The 16459-nt window shown below is 47.2% G+C and overlaps 1 protein-coding gene across 1 annotated transcript; it reads right to left on the minus strand.

Annotated features, from left to right (window-relative positions):
* Positions 1-10921: 10921 nt before the first annotated feature.
* LOC141459912 (uncharacterized) lies at positions 10922-11512 on the minus strand. The gene has a single exon (XM_074139475.1). The coding sequence runs from the start codon at positions 11510-11512 to the stop codon at positions 10922-10924; it is 591 nt and encodes a 196-aa protein (XP_073995576.1).
* Positions 11513-16459: the final 4947 nt, after the last annotated feature.

The raw sequence follows: 16459 nt of genomic DNA on the forward strand, positions 1-16459 counted from the left end.
GTACCTGCGAGCGGTGTTTTAGTAGTATACAACAATTATGCGGCCGAGGGATGAAGACCAGTATACAAGCTCTTCTTCTCACCGCTCGCAGGTACAAGTGACTGGATGGCCCTGAAAAGGACCGTTCACAAAAAAATGTGTCGGCGCTTGACTCGCCTATGGCGCTCCCCAGCGGGGTAGCCGTACAGTTGGGTGGCCCTGAAAAGGGCCGTTCACACTGTTGGTTGAAGTGACTGCGCCGCTCCGAGAATGGCTTGCTCCCAGCGCGAGGCCACAGCAAAAGTGATGTGAGAGGCCCTGAAAAGGGCCGTTCGCTAATACCAGTCAACCGGCTTTGGGAGCCCCGGCAGTGTGGCCAGCACCCCTGGTACGTATGGCCTGGGTGTTCCCTTTGTGGTCTCGCAGAAAAGACTGTACTCTGCACCAGGTACCGGAACTAGCTGGAGGCGAAGAGTCTCCCTTTTCTCTTGGGTATCGATTTCCTCGTCCCGTTTCTGAGCTTCAGCTAGATTCTGAAAGTTGTTCAGTACAGTTACCTCCGCAATCCTCGATAAAGCATCAGCCACGGTGTTGTCCTCTCCCCGCTGGTAGCGTATATCCGTGGAGAATTGAGAGATGTAGTTCAAGTGCCGTAATCTCCTGGGACACAAGGTCTTATTGCTCTGTAGCATTGCGTAGGTTAGTGGCTTGTGGTCGGTGTATATTAGGATATGCCTGCCCTCAATCATGGGTCTGAAGTAGCGTATTGCCTCATACACTGCCAGAAGCTCTCGGTCGTAGGTGCTGTAGTTTTGTTGCGCCTTGTTGAACGCTTTAGAGAAGAAACCTAGCGGCTGTAGTGTGCCCTCTTCCTGTTGCTGTAGCACTGCTCCCATGCCGATGTTGCTGGCGTCACAAGCTACTGATAGCTGAGAGTCCGGTGAAGGATGTGCTATGCATGCTGCATTCGCAAGGTCCTCCTTGGTCTTCTCGTAAGCCGCTTCTGCTTCCCTCGACCACACTATAGGCGTCTTATCCCTGCGTTTAGCGTGGTGGAGATATTTGTTGAGCTCTCTCTGGGTGGTGGCTGCGTTGGGAAGGCACTTCCTGTAGAAGTTTACCATCCCAAGAAATCTCCTTAGATCATAGATGGTGGCTGGTTTTGGTAGTTCCCGGATAGCTTTCACCTTCTCCTGAAGTGGGCAGATCCCTTCTGGTGACACGGTGTACCCAAGGAAGCTGACTGTCGGTTGTCCCAGTACACATTTATCAGTCCTTAGCGTCAGCCCTCGCTCACTCAGCCGCTGGAACACTACTTTTAGGTGGGCTTCGTGTTCTCGCTCATCCTTGGACGCAATGAGTATATCGTCTACGTAGACGAACACGAATGGTAGATCCCTAAAAAGGTGGTCCATGTATCGCTGAAAGGTCTGGGCTGCGTTTCTTAGACCGAACGTCATCTTGACGAACTCGAATAGGCCAAACGGTGTGATTATAGCCGTCTTCGGAATGTCTTCTTCCGCCACTGGTATATGATGGTACGCCTTGTTTATATCCAGAGCCGAGTAAATCTTAGTGCCGTATAACTGAATCGTGAAGTCGTGCAAGTTAGGCACATTGTATCGGTCTGGCACGGTCTTGCTATTCAGCAGGCGGTAGTCACCGCAAGGTCGCAATGTTCCATCCTTCTTCTCAACCACATGCAGTGGGCTGGCCCATGGGCTCTTGGATGGCCGGCAGATGCCGTCGTTCATCATTTGCTGGAACTCCTCCTTGACAGCTTGATACTTGCCTGGCGGCAATCTTCGCGCCCTGCTGCATACGGGAGGCCCTGTAGTTTCAATGTGATGAAATATCCCGTTGTTTTGTCGTACCTTACGTGAGCCAACCTTCGTTAAGGTAGGGAACTGTAGCAGCAACTCCCTAAATGGTACGTGCGGTGGTACGGTAGATAGCTCTAGTAGCTCCACGACTTCAATGGACCCTATAGTTGCGAGTCCTGTGGTCCGGTCTATTAGACAGCGCTGGGCCAAATCAACCACCAGATTGCTTCCGGCGAGAAAGTCTGCCCCAAGTATGTGCTGCGTGACGTTGGCCACGATGAAATCCCACACGAACAGTCGGCGTAAGCCAAGATCCAAGCTCTTCCTTTGCTCTCCATAAGTTGGGATTGGAGTGCCGTTAGCCGCATACAGGCTGAATCCTGAGTCTCGTTCCCTGGCCTTGTTACAGTTGGGGATGATGGATATCGCCGCGCCAGTGTCCACCAGGTATCTTGTCCCTGTTTTTATGTCAGTGACGAAGAGACGGCGGAATTTATTAGCGGTAGCGGCTTCCGCCTTCCCGTCTACCGCGTCCCATTTGTTGACGGCTGGCTGGTGGTCTCCCATTTGCAAGGTTTCTTGCACTTTGTGGCCTTCTCCCCGAACTTGTGGTGGTAGTAGCAATACCCATCCTTGGGAGCTCCTTGGTCACGGTTCCGGGACCTACTTCTTCCACGGTTGCTGCGCTCAATGGTAGTGGCCAATGCAGAAAATTGCTCATGCAAATCTTGCAGTTGCTTCTCCAGTCGAGCAAGTCTGTCGCCGTCAGTATCCCTCACAGCGTGAACAGAGGTATTGGAGTCTACCTCCATTACCTTGTCTGCCACAGTGGCCAACTTGTCTAGGTCGTCCTGTTCAATAGCGGCTAGAATCCCTCTCACTCTCTGCGGTAGTGCTGGCAGCCAAACGGTACGTAAGACGCCGTCCGACATCGCTGTACCCGCTTGGTTTTGCATTTGTCGCAACAGCTGTGAAGGAGTCATGTCGCCAAGCTGTGTTTGTTCCAGAAGCCTTAGTATCCTTCTCTCCTGGCTTTGACTGTAGATAGCGATCAGTTTTTCCTTCGTTGACGTGTAAGGCACTGGACCAGGTGACTGCACTGAGCCGGCTATTTGTGTAAGCACCTGATATGGTAGCTGACCAACCAGGGCTTGAAATCGTCCAGCCTCGCTCTTGATCTTGTAGGCCCCAAATAGAGCTTCGATTTGTAGAAACCATAATGCTGGATTTTCCTCCCAGAACTGGGGTAACTTCACGAGGCTTACAGCCTCTGTGTCCGGTGCAGGCTCGAGCGGTGCGTCCCTCGCTTCAGTGATCACGTCGGGGTCACCAATTGTTGTATACTAATGCGGCCGAGGGATGAAGTCCAGTATACAAGCTCTTCTTCTCACCGCTCGCAGGTACAAGTGACTGGATGGCCCTGAAAAGGACCATTCACAAAAAAATGTGTCGGCGCTTGACTCGCCTATGGCGCTCCCCAGCGGGGTAGCCGTACAGTTGGGTGGCCCTGAAAAGGGCCGTTCACACTGTTGGTTGAAGTGACTGCGCCGCTCCGAGAATGGCTTGCTCCCAGCGCGAGGCCACAGCAAAAGTGATGTGAGAGGCCCTGAAAAGGGCCGTTCGCTAATACCAGTCAACCGGCTTTGGGAGCCCCGGCAGTGTGGCCAGCACCCCGATAAACCCCGGTACCAATTGGCCTGGTCCTCGCTCGTATCTCACACTGTGGCAGCGCTGGTGATTTGGCTTGCCTCCGTAGCTGGCGAACTGCAGCGGCTCGTGTGCTGGGCTTGGTCCTCGCTCTTGTCTCGCACTGCGGCAGCGCTGGCGTTCGGCTCGCCTTCGTAGCTGGTAAACCAAGGCGTCTCGTGTGCTGCACTTCCTTCTTTCTTCTTTCTTCACAATACAGGGGTTAAGTGATCGATTTTTTGTTCTGGTCCGGACAGTGAGGTCCTTTGGCCGGTACAGAGATCCAGGTGGAGAGTAAGGCCCAGTCAGCAATCTTCCAGCTAAGGTAGCTATTGTGGATGTTTTCCCGTTGAAAAATTATCTTGGACTGATGCAGACACGGCCGATTCTGCCCTTTTTATAGCGAAGTCGACCGTGCTGCGCCCTGGCGTCGCGACTGCGTCGCTATCTCTGTACCGTCCAAAGAACCACACTGCCATTCCAGAGTCTTGAGAAAGACTTTTTAAAATGGGCTATTTGCCTCTTTTCCTTTTTTATTTTTCTTTGATAAGCAATCATATGTACATATAAAAATTATTTTTTTTCTATTTACAAAAATTATGTAGCTGTTCAATTATGCAGCAAAGTGAAGTTGGGGTCGCATTAGTATACGGCCGAGGGATGAAGTCCAGTATACAAGCTCTTCTTCTCACCGCTCGCAGGTACAAGTGACTGGATGGCCCTGAAAAGGACCGTTCACAAAAAAATGTGTCGGCGCTTGACTCGCCTATGGCGCTCCCCAGCGGGGTAGCCGTACAGTTGGGTGGCCCTGAAAAGGGCCGTTCACACTGTTGGTTGAAGTGACTGCGCCGCTCCGAGAATGGCTTGCTCCCAGCGCGAGGCCACAGCAAAAGTGATGTGAGAGGCCCTGAAAAGGGCCGTTCGCTAATACCAGTCAACCGGCTTTGGGAGCCCCGGCAGTGTGGCCAGCACCCCGATAAACCCCGGTACCAATTGGCCTGGTCCTCGCTCGTATCTCACACTGTGGCAGCGCTGGTGATTTGGCTTGCCTCCGTAGCTGGCGAACTGCAGCGGCTCGTGTGCTGGGCTTGGTCCTCGCTCTTGTCTCGCACTGCGGCAGCGCTGGCGTTCGGCTCGCCTTCGTAGCTGGTAAACCAAGGCGTCTCGTGTGCTGCACTTCCTTCTTTCTTCTTTCTTCACAATACAGGGGTTAAGTGATCGATTTTTTGTTCTGGTCCGGACAGTGAGGTCCTTTGGCCGGTACAGAGATCCAGGTTGAGAGTAAGGCCCAGTCAGCAATCTTCCAGCTAAGGTAGCTATTGTGGATGTTTTCCCGTTGAAAAATTATCTTGGACTGATGCAGACACGGCCGATTCTGCCCTTTTTATAGCGAAGTCGACCGTGCTGCGCCCTGGCGTCGCGACTGCGTCGCTATCTCTGTACCGTCCAAAGAACCACATTGCCATTCCAGAGTCTTGAGAAAGACTTTTTAAAATGGGCTATTTGCCTCTTTTCCTTTTTTATTTTTCTTTGATAAGCAATCATATGTACATATAAAAATTTTTTTTTTTCTATTTACAAAAATTATGTAGCTGTTCAATTATGCAGCAAAGTGAAGTTGGGGTTCCAACATGCCTCCGCCCTAATTGAAGAGCTACGTTGCAAATCGCACTGGCCGCCTGATGGTCCTCGATGGTCTAGTTGACCGATGCTTGCTTCCTTCATCGTTGGCGGTGGAAGGCTCCGGAGGTTTTGGTGCATCCTGTTGGCTCTCCTCCAGTAGGTAGGCTGGCTTGAGGCGGTCCAACGAAACTCGGTCTTCCCTGCCGGGTAGTTGCACTGTAGCCGTTTTGTCATCCCGTTTCCGCACTAGGTACGGTCCTGAATAAGGTGGCGTCAGTGACCGCTTGTGAACCTCTTCTCGTAAGAATACGTGCGTGCACTTTTCCAGGTCCGGGCTGACAAAACATTCCGTTTGCGTTGGACTGATGGTTCGTGCCCATTCCTGCCGTAACAGTTGTAAACTGGCGTCTGTGGGTTCTTGAGTTCGAGGAGGCATGAATATTTCTCCGGGCAAACGTAGTGGCTGTCCCAACACTGCCTCTGCTGCGCTTAGCCCGGTGGTTCTCCTTAGAGCCGACCTTAGTCCTAGCAGGACCGTAGGCAAGGTCTTTGTCCATTTGCTGGCCTCTTCTAGCCTCGTCCGAAGTGCGCTCTTCAGGGAACGGTGCCATCGTTCTACCATTCCGTTGCTTTGTGGATGGTAAGCCGTTGTTCTGAGATGCGTGATCCCTAGAAGTTGCGCTAGCTGGTTGAACAGCGTCGACTCGAATTGCCTTCCTCTATCAGTTGTTAGGCGGACTGGTACTCCATATCGAGCTATCCAGTGGCGATAGAAGGCCTCTGCCACAGCGGTAGCGGTGATGCTAGTCAGAGGTATCGCTTCCGGCCACCCGGTCGCTCGGTCGACCATTGTCAGGAGATATTCTTTCCCGTCTGATGGTGGGAGTGGTCCGACTAAGTCTAGGTGAACGTGTTCAAATTTCTTGGACGGCATGAAGGACCCAAGCGATGTCGAGGTGTGTCGGTTGACCTTGGCCCGTTGACAGGGTATGCAGTGTTTTGCCCAATATGCTACGTCCTTTTCCATGTTTGGCCAGAAGAATCTAGCGGTCACCAGCTTCCTTGATGCTCTGATCCCTGGATGGCTAAGGCTGTGCAGATTCTCGTAGATTGGCTTCCTTAATTCCCCGGGTACGTATGGCCTGGGTGTTCCCTTTGTGGTCTCGCAGAAAAGACTGTACTCTGCACCAGGTACCGGAACTAGCTGGAGGCGAAGAGTCTCCCTTTTCTCTTGGGTATCGATTTCCTCGTCCCGTTTCTGAGCTTCAGCTAGATTCTGAAAGTTGTTCAGTACAGTTACCTCCGCAATCCTCGATAAAGCATCAGCCACGGTGTTGTCCTCTCCCCGCTGGTAGCGTATATCCGTGGAGAATTGAGAGATGTAGTTCAAGTGCCGTAATCTCCTGGGACACAAGGTCTTATTGCTCTGTAGCATTGCGTAGGTTAGTGGCTTGTGGTCGGTGTATATTAGGATGTGCCTGCCCTCAATCATGGGTCTGAAGTAGCGTATTGCCTCATACACTGCCAGAAGCTCTCGGTCGTAGGTGCTGTAGTTTTGTTGCGCCTTGTTGAACGCTTTAGAGAAGAAACCTAGCGGCTGTAGTGTGCCCTCTTCCTGTTGCTGTAGCACTGCTCCCATGCCGATGTTGCTGGCGTCACAAGCTACTGATAGCTGAGAGTCCGGTGAAGGATGTGCTATGCATGTTGCATTCGCAAGGTCCTCCTTGGTCTTCTCGTAGGCCGCTTCTGCTTCCCTCGACCACACTATAGGCGTCTTATCCCTGCGTTTAGCGTGGTGGAGATATTTGTTGAGCTCTCTCTGGGTGGTGGCTGCGTTGGGAAGGCACTTCCTGTAGAAGTTTACCATCCCAAGAAATCTCCTTAGATCATAGATGGTGGCTGGTTTTGGTAGTTCCCGGATAGCTTTCACCTTCTCCTGAAGTGGGCAGATCCCTTCTGGTGACACGGTGTACCCAAGGAAGCTGACTGTCGGTTGTCCCAGTACACATTTATCAGTCCTTAGCGTCAGCCCTCGCTCACTCAGCCGCTGGAACACTACTTTTAGGTGGGCTTCGTGTTCTCGCTCATCCTTGGACGCAATGAGTATATCGTCTACGTAGACGAACACGAATGGTAGGTCCCTAAAAAGGTGGTCCATGTATCGCTGAAAGGTCTGGGCTGCGTTTCTTAGACCGAACGTCATCTTGACGAACTCGAATAGGCCAAACGGTGTGATTATAGCCGTCTTCGGAATGTCTTCTTCCGCCACTGGTATATGATGGTACGCCTTGTTTATATCCAGAGCCGAGTAAATCTTAGTGCCGTATAACTGAATCGTGAAGTCGTGCAAGTTAGGCACATTGTATCGGTCTGGCACGGTCTTGCTATTCAGCAGGCGGTAGTCACCGCAAGGTCGCAATGTTCCATCCTTCTTCTCAACCACATGCAGTGGGCTGGCCCATGGGCTCTTGGATGGCCGACAGATACCGTCGTTCATCATTTGCTGGAACTCCTCCTTGACAGCTTGATACTTGCCTGGCGGCAATCTGCGCGCCCTGCGGCATACGGGAGGCCCTGTAGTTTCAATGTGATGAAATATCCCGTTGTTTTGTCGTACCTTATGTGAGCCAACCTTCGTTAAAGTAGGGAACTGTAGCAGCAACTCCCTAAATGGTACGTGCGGTGGTACAGTAGATAGCTCTAGTAGCTCCACGACTTCAATGGACCCTATAGTTGCGAGTCCTGTGGTCCGGTCTATTAGACAGCGCTGGGCCAAATCAACCACCAGATTGCTTCCGGCGAGAAAGTCTGCCCCAAGTATGTGCTGCGTGACGTTGGCCACGATGAAATCCCACACGAACAGTCGGCGTAAGCCAAGATCCAAGCTCTTCCTTTGCTCTCCATAAGTTGGGATTGGAGTGCCGTTAGCCGCATACAGGCTGAATCCTGAGTCTCGTTCCCTGGCCTTGTTACAGTTGGGGATGATGGATATCGCCGCGCCAGTGTCCACCAGGTATCTTGTCCCTGTTTTTATGTCAGTGACGAAGAGACGGCGGAATTTATTAGCGGTAGCGGCTTCCGCCTTCCCGTCTACCGCGTCCCATTTGTTGACGGCTGGCTGGTGGTCCCCCATTTGCAAGGTTTCTTGCACTTGGTGGCCTTCTCCCCGAACTTGTGGTGGTAGTAGCAATACCCATCCTTGGGAGCTCCTTGGTCACGGTTACGGGACCTACTTCTTCCACGGTTGCTGCGCTGAATGGTAGTGGCCAATGAAGAAAATTGCTCGTGCAAATCTTGCAGTTGCTTCTCCAGTCGAGCCAGTCTGTCGCCGTCGGTATCCCTCACAGCGTGAACAGAGGTATTGGAGTCTACCTCCATTACCTTGTCTGCCACAGTGGCCAACTTGTCTAGGTCGTCCTGTTCAATAGCGGCTAGAATCCCTCTCACTCTCTGCGGTAGTGCTCGCAGCCAAACGGTACGTAAGACGCCGTCCGACATCGCTGTACCCGCTTGGTTTTGCATTTGTCGCAACAGCTGTGAAGGAGTCATGTCGCCAAGCTGTGTTTGTTCCAGAAGCCTTAGTATCCTTCTCTCCTGGCTTTGACTGTAGATAGCGATCAGTTTTTCCTTCGTTGACGTGTAAGGCACTGGACCAGGTGACTGCACTGAGCCGGCTATTTGTGTAAGCACCTGATATGGTAGCTGACCAACCAGGGCTTGAAATCGTCCAGCCTCGCTCTTGATCTTGTAGGCCCCAAATAGAGCTTCGATTTGTAGAAACCATAATGCTGGATTTTCCTCCCAGAACTGGGGTAACTTCACGAGGCTTACAGCCTCTGTGTCCGGTGCAGGCTCGAGCGGTGCGTCCCTCGCTTCAGTCATCACGTCGGGGTCACCAATTGTTGTATACTAATGCGGCCGAGGGATGAAGTCCAGTATACAAGCTCTTCTTCTCACCGCTCGCAGGTACAAGTGACTGGATGGCCCTGAAAAGGACCGTTCACAAAAAAATGTGTCGGCGCTTGACTCGCCTATGGCGCTCCCCAGCGGGGTAGCCGTACAGTTGGGTGGCCCTGAAAAGGGCCGTTCACACTGTTGGTTGAAGTGACTGCGCCGCTCCGAGAATGGCTTGCTCCCAGCGCGAGGCCACAGCAAAAGTGATGTGAGAGGCCCTGAAAAGGGCCGTTCGCTAATACCAGTCAACCGGCTTTGGGAGCCCCGGCAGTGTGGCCAGCACCCCGATAAACCCCGGTACCAATTGGCCTGGTCCTCGCTCGTATCTCACACTGTGGCAGCGCTGGTGATTTGGCTTGCCTCCGTAGCTGGCGAACTGCAGCGGCTCGTGTGCTGGGCTTGGTCCTCGCTCTTGTCTCGCACTGCGGCAGCGCTGGCGTTCGGCTCGCCTTCGTAGCTGGTAAACCAAGGCGTCTCGTGTGCTGCACTTCCTTCTTTCTTCTTTCTTCACAATACAGGGGTTAAGTGATCGATTTTTTGTTCTGGTCCGGACAGTGAGGTCCTTTGGCCGGTACAGAGATCCAGGTTGAGAGTAAGGCCCAGTCAGCAATCTTCCAGCTAAGGTAGCTATTGTGGATGTTTTCCCGTTGAAAAATTATCTTGGACTGATGCAGACACGGCCGATTCTGCCCTTTTTATAGCGAAGTCGACCGTGCTGCGCCCTGGCGTCGCGACTGCGTCGCTATCTCTGTACCGTCCAAAGAACCACATTGCCATTCCAGAGTCTTGAGAAAGACTTTTTAAAATGGGCTATTTGCCTCTTTTCCTTTTTTATTTTTCTTTGATAAGCAATCATATGTACATATAAAAATTTTTTTTTTTCTATTTACAAAAATTATGTAGCTGTTCAATTATGCAGCAAAGTGAAGTTGGGGTTCCAACATGTAATGCGGCCGAGGGATGAAGTCCAGTATACAAGCTCTTCTTCTCACCGCTCGCAGGTACAAGTGACTGGATGGCCCTGAAAAGGACCGTTCACAAAAAATATGTCGGCGCTTGACTCGCCTATGGCGCTCCCCAGCGGGGAAGCCGTACAGTTGGGTGGCCCTGAAAAGGACCGTTCACACTGTTGGTTGAAGTTACTGCGCCGCTCCGAGAATGGCTTGATCCCAGCGCATGGCCACAGCCAAAGGGATGTGAGAGGCCCTGAAAAGGGCCGTTCGCTAATACCAGTCAACCGGCTTTGGGAGCCCCGGCAGTGTGGCCAGTACCCCGATAAACCCCGGTACCAATTGGCCTGGTCCTCGCTCGTATCTCACACTGTGGCAGCGCTGGTGATTCGTCTTGCCTTCGTAGCTGGTGACTAAGGCGACTCGTGTGCGGCACTTCCTTCTTTCTTCAAAATACAGGGGTTAAGTGATCGATTTTTTGTTCTGGTCCGGACAGTGAGGTCCTTTGGCCGGTACAGAGATCCAGGTTGAGAGTAAGGCCCAGTCAGCAATCTTCCAGCTAAGGTAGCTATTGTGGATGTTTTCCCGTTGAAAAATTATCTTGGACTGATGCAGACACGGCCGATTCTGCCCTTTTTATAGCGAAGTCGACCGTGCTGCGCCCTGGCGTCGCGACTGCGTCGCTATCTCTGTACCGTCCAAAGAACCACATTGCCATTCCAGAGTCTTGAGAAAGACTTTTTAAAATGGGCTATTTGCCTCTTTTCCTTTTTTATTTTTCTTTGATAAGCAATCATATGTACATATAAAAATTATTTTTTTTCTATTTACAAAAATTATGTAGCTGTTCAATTATGCAGCAAAGTGAAGTTGGGGTTCCAACATGCCTCCGCCCTAATTGAAGAGCTACGTTGCAAATCGCACTGGCCGCCTGATGGTCCTCGATGGTCTAGTTGACCGATGCTCGCTTCCTTCATCGTTGGCGGTGGAAGGCTCCGGAGGTTTTGGTGCATCCTGTTGGCTCTCCTCCAGTAGGTAGGCTGGCTTGAGGCGGTCCAACGAAACTCGGTCTTCCCTGCCGGGTAGTTGCACTGTAGCCGTTTTGTCATCCCGTTTCCGCACTAGGTACGGTCCTGAATAAGGTGGCGTCAGTGACCGCTTGTGAACCTCTTCTCGTAAGAATACGTGCGTGCACTTTTCCAGGTCCGGGCTGACAAAACATTTCGTTTGCGTTGGACTGATGGTTCGTGCCCATTCCTGCCGTAACAGTTGTAAACTGGCGTCTGTGGGTTCTTGAGTTCGAGGAGGCATGAATATTTCTCCGGGCAAACGTAGTGGCTGTCCCAACACTGCCTCTGCTGCGCTTAACCCGGTGGTTCTCCTTAGAGCCGACCTTAGTCCTAGCAGGACCGTAGGCAGGGTCTTGGTCCATTTGCGGGCCTCTTCGAGCCTCGTCCGAAGTGCGCTCTTCAGGGAACGGTGCCATCGTTCTACCATTCCGTTGCTTTGTGGATGGTAAGCCGTTGTTCTGAGATGCGTGATCCCTAGAAGTTGCGCTAGCTGGTTGAACAGCGTCGACTCGAATTGCCTTCCTCTATCAGTTGTTAGGCGGACTGGTACTTCTATCGCCACTGGATAGCTCGATATGGAGTACCAGTCCGCCTAACAACTGATAGAGGAAGGCAATTCGAGTCGACGCTGTTCAACCAGCTAGCGCAACTTCTAGGGATCACGCATCTCAGAACAACGGCTTACCATCCACAAAGCAACGGAATGGTAGAACGATGGCACCGTTCCCTGAAGAGCGCACTTCGGACGAGGCTCGAAGAGGCCCGCAAATGGACCAAGACCCTGCCTACGAGTCCTAGCTCTGGAATGGCAATGTGGTTCTTTGGACGGTACAGAGATAGCGACGCAGTCGCGACGCCAGGGCGCAGCACGGTCGACTTCGCTATAAAAAGGGCAGAATCGGCCGTGTCTGCATCAGTCCAAGATAATTTTTCAACGGGAAAACATCCACAATAGCTACCTTAGCTGGAAGATTGCTGACTGGGCCTTACTCTCAACCTGGATCTCTGTACCGGCCAAAGGACCTCACTGTCCGGACCAGAGTCTTGAGAAAGACTTTTTAAAATGGGCTATTTGCCTCTTTTCCTTTTTTATTTTTCTTTGATAAGCAATCATATGTACATATAAAAATTATTTTTTTTCTATTTACAAAAATTATGTAGCTGTTCAATTATGCAGCAAAGTGAAGTTGGGGTTCCAACACACGTAATATAAAATAGGTAAAGATACGCATATTTTTAGTAAATTATATTAGTACAAGTAATTAAAGGGAGTGCATTCAATTTTAATTTAAGAATGAATAATAATTGCTTACTAATTTATTTGATAATTTATTGTAATTTGTGCTCTCGAATACTTCTGTAAGACCAACACAATATTCAAATTTGGTTTTAACTTCTTAATTCAAAATTCAACTGTAACCTGCAGTAACTAAGTAAGTATTCCACCATTTTCATTGCATCTGTATGTGATTACTCAGAATAAAGAGCATAAGAAAAACTTTCTCTTACGGAAACCAAGAATGCATTCTAAAGATAAAAAAGTAACAATGAATGAATATAAAGACCACATCATGTTAGGAAAACAGTTACTTTCATCTGGCAATGGAAACATAGAAATTGATGGTAAAAGAAATTATTTTTTAAAGTACATATTTTAAATTAACTTTTCAACAGCAAAGCGTAAATTTGGCAAATAGCCGACAAAAACAAATAATAAAAAGCAAAAAAAATCAAAAAATAAAAAGTCGCAAGACCAACGTGGCACGCGAATATTTCACTTAGTATAGCGGCACAAAACGAAAAAACTTTTGAAAAATAAAAAATAGTTATTTCCAAAGTTGTAGGGAGGAAAAAATAAAAATATTTGCAGTATTGGAGACTAAATATAAAACAATCGTCTTCTCATATACGATAGCACTTAGTTTACTTGCCGTAGCAGTGCGCGCAAGTCGACGGTTTTAAATTCTTACATGGGCAAAACTTTTATTTAATAGCTTCTTTAATATTGCGGCACAAACGCTGAAACTTGGTGAATCGCCGGCACAAACGAAGCCTAAAAGAATGGTAAATAGAAATTTTGAAAAAACTCAAAAATAAAAAGTGGCCATACCAACTTGAAATGCGAATATCTCGCGTAATAATGCGGCACAAACGATGAAATTTAGCTAGCAGAAACGAGGCCAAAGAGATTGGCAAAAAGAAATTTTGAAAAAATTCAAAATATGAAAAGTTATATCAATTTTTCTCATATTTACTTGACACGCTAATATCTCGCTTGGTATATCGGCAAAAACGAAAAAAACTTTTTATATTACTAAAATAGTTATTTGTAAAGTTGTAGGTAAAAGAAAAATACTATTATTTGCTATAATAGATATTTATTTATAGATAAATTATCAACCCATCAACCGCTGGTGTATGCTGGCAGTTAGTTACTTTAGTTGACGTAGAGATGCGCTGCTGGCGTCAGTATGTCAGTAACAGTTTTTCTTTAATAACTTCTTTAATATTGCGGCACAAACGATGAAACTTGGTGAATCGCCGGCACAAACGAAGACTAAAAGAATGGTAAAAAGAAATTTTGAAAAAACTCAAAAATAAAAAGTGGCCATACCAACTTGACATGCGAATATCTCGCGTAATAATGCGGCACAAACGATGAAATTTGGTGAATCAGCGGCACAAACGAGGCCAAAGAGATTGGCAAAAAGAAATTTTGAAAAAGTTTAAAAAATAAAAAGTTATATCAATTTTTGTCATAATTAATTGACATGCGAATATCTCGCCTAAAAATGCGGCACAAACGATGAAACTTGGTGAATCGCCGGCACAAACGAACCCTAAAAGAATGGTAAAAAGAAATTTTGAAAAAACTCAAAAATAAAAAGTGGCCATACCAACTTGACATGCGAATATCGCGCGTAAGAATGCGGCACAAACGATGAAATTTGGCGAATCGCTAGCAGAAACGAGGCCAAAGAGATTGGCAAAAAGAAATTTCGAAAAAGTTCAAAAAATAAAAAGTTATATCAATTTTTGTCATAATTAATTGACATGCGAATATCTCGCCTAAAAATGCGGCACAAACGATGAAACTTGGTGAATCGCCGGCACAAACGAAGCCTAATAGAATGGTAAAAAGAAATTTTGAAAAACTCAAAAATAAAAAGTGGCCGTACCAACTTGACATGCGAATATCTCGCGTAATAATGCGGCACAAACGATGAAACTTGGCGAATCAGCGGCACAAACGAGGCCAAAGAGATTGGCAAAAAGAAATTTTGAAAAAGTTCAAAAAATAAAAAGTTATATAAATTTTTCTCATATTTACTTGACATGCGAATATCTCGCCTAAAAATGCGGCACAAACGATGAAACTTGGTGAATCGCCGGCACAAACGAAGCCTAAAAGAATGGTAAAAAGAAATTTTGAAAAAACTCAAAAATAAAAAGTGGCCATACCAACTTGACATGCGAATATCTCTCGTAATAATGCGGCACAAACGATGAAACTCGGCGAATCGCTAGCAGAAACGAGGCCAAAGAGATTGGGAAAAAGAAATTTTGAAAAAATTCAAAAATTAAATAGTTATATCAATTTTTCTCATATTAAGTTGACACGCGAATATCTCGCTTAATAATGCGGCACAAACGAAAAAATCTTTTGATTTTAATAAATTAGTTATTTCTAATGTTGTAGGTAAAAGAAAAGTACTAATATTTGCTGTGTTTGATATGTTTTTTTGATGAAATTCGTAAATAAGTGTTAGTAAGGTAAGTTGCCGCTGTGGTGCGCTCAGTGCGAGGAAATGTTTTCTTTAATATCTTTTTTAATTTTTAAGCTATAATGCTGAAATTTGGTAAATCGCCGGCACAAACGCGGCACAAACGAATGGTAAAAAGAAATTTTTAAAAAACTCAAAAAATAAAAAGTGGCCATACCAACTTGACGTCAAGTTGGTACGGCCACTTTGTTTTGCTAATAACTTCCGTAATTTTGCGGCACAAACGACAAAATTTGGTGAATCGCCGGCACAAACGCGGCACAAACGAATGGTAAAAAGAAATTTTCGAAAAACCTAAAAATAAAAAGTGGCCCTACCAACTTGACGTCAAGTTGGTACGGCCACTTTGTTTTGCTAATAACTTCCGTAATTTTGCGGCACAAACGACAAAATTTGGTGAATCGCCGGCACAAACGAATGGTAAGAAGAAATTTTCGAAAAACTCAAAAATAAAAAGTGGCCATACCAACTTGACGTCAAGTTGGTACGGCCACTTTGTTTTGCTAATAACTTCCGTAATTTAGCGGCACAAACGACTAAATTTGGTGAATCGCCGGCACAAACGAAGCCTAAAAGAATGGTAAAAAGAAATTTTGAAAAAACTCAAAAATAAAAAGTGGCCATACCAACTTGACATGCGAATATCTCGCGTAATAATGCGGCACAAACGATGAAATTTGGCGAATCAGCGGCACAAACGAGGCCAAAGAGATTGGCAAAAAGAAATTTTGAAAAAGTTCAAAAAATAAAAAGTTATATCAATTTTTGTCATATTAAATTGACATGCGAATATCTCGCCTAAAAATGCGGCACAAACGATGAAACTTGGTGAATCGCCGGCACAAACGAAGCCTAAAAGAATGGTAAAAAGAAATTTTGAAAAAACTCAAAAATAAAAAGTGGCCATACCAACTTGACATGCGAATATCTCTCGTAATAATGCGGCACAAACGATGAAACTCGGCGAATCGCTAGCAGAAACGAGGCCAAAGAGATTGGGAAAAAGAAATTTTGAAAAAATTCAAAAATTAAATAGTTATATCAATTTTTCTCATATTAAGTTGACACGCGAATATCTCGCTTAATAATGCGGCACAAACGAAAAAATCTTTTGATTTTAATAAATTAGTTATTTCTAATGTTGTAGGTAAAAGAAAAGTACTAATATTTGCTGTGTTTGATATGTTTTTTTGATGAAATTCGTAAATAAGTGTTAGTAAGGTAAGTTGCCGCTGTGGTGCGCTCAGTGCGAGGAAATGTTTTCTTTAATATCTTTTTTAATTTTTAAGCTATAATGCTGAAATTTGGTAAATCGCCGGCACAAACGCGGCACAAACGAATGGTATAAAGAAATTTTTAAAAAACTCAAAAAATAAAAAGTGGCCATACCAACTTGACGTCAAGTTGGTACGGCCACTTTGTTTTGCTAATAACTTCCGTAATTTTGCGGCACAAACGACAAAATTTGGTGAATCGCCGGCACAAACGCGGCACAAACGAATGGTAAAAAGAAATTTTCGAAAAACCTAAAAATAAAAAGTGGCCCTACCAACTTGACGTCAAGTTGGTACGGCCACTTTGTTTTGCTA

The sequence above is a fragment of the Rhodnius prolixus genome, unplaced genomic scaffold (assembly GCF_049639745.1).
Source record: "Rhodnius prolixus isolate KJV_2025 unplaced genomic scaffold, Rpr scaffold_29, whole genome shotgun sequence".
NCBI lineage: Eukaryota > Metazoa > Arthropoda > Insecta > Hemiptera > Reduviidae > Rhodnius > Rhodnius prolixus.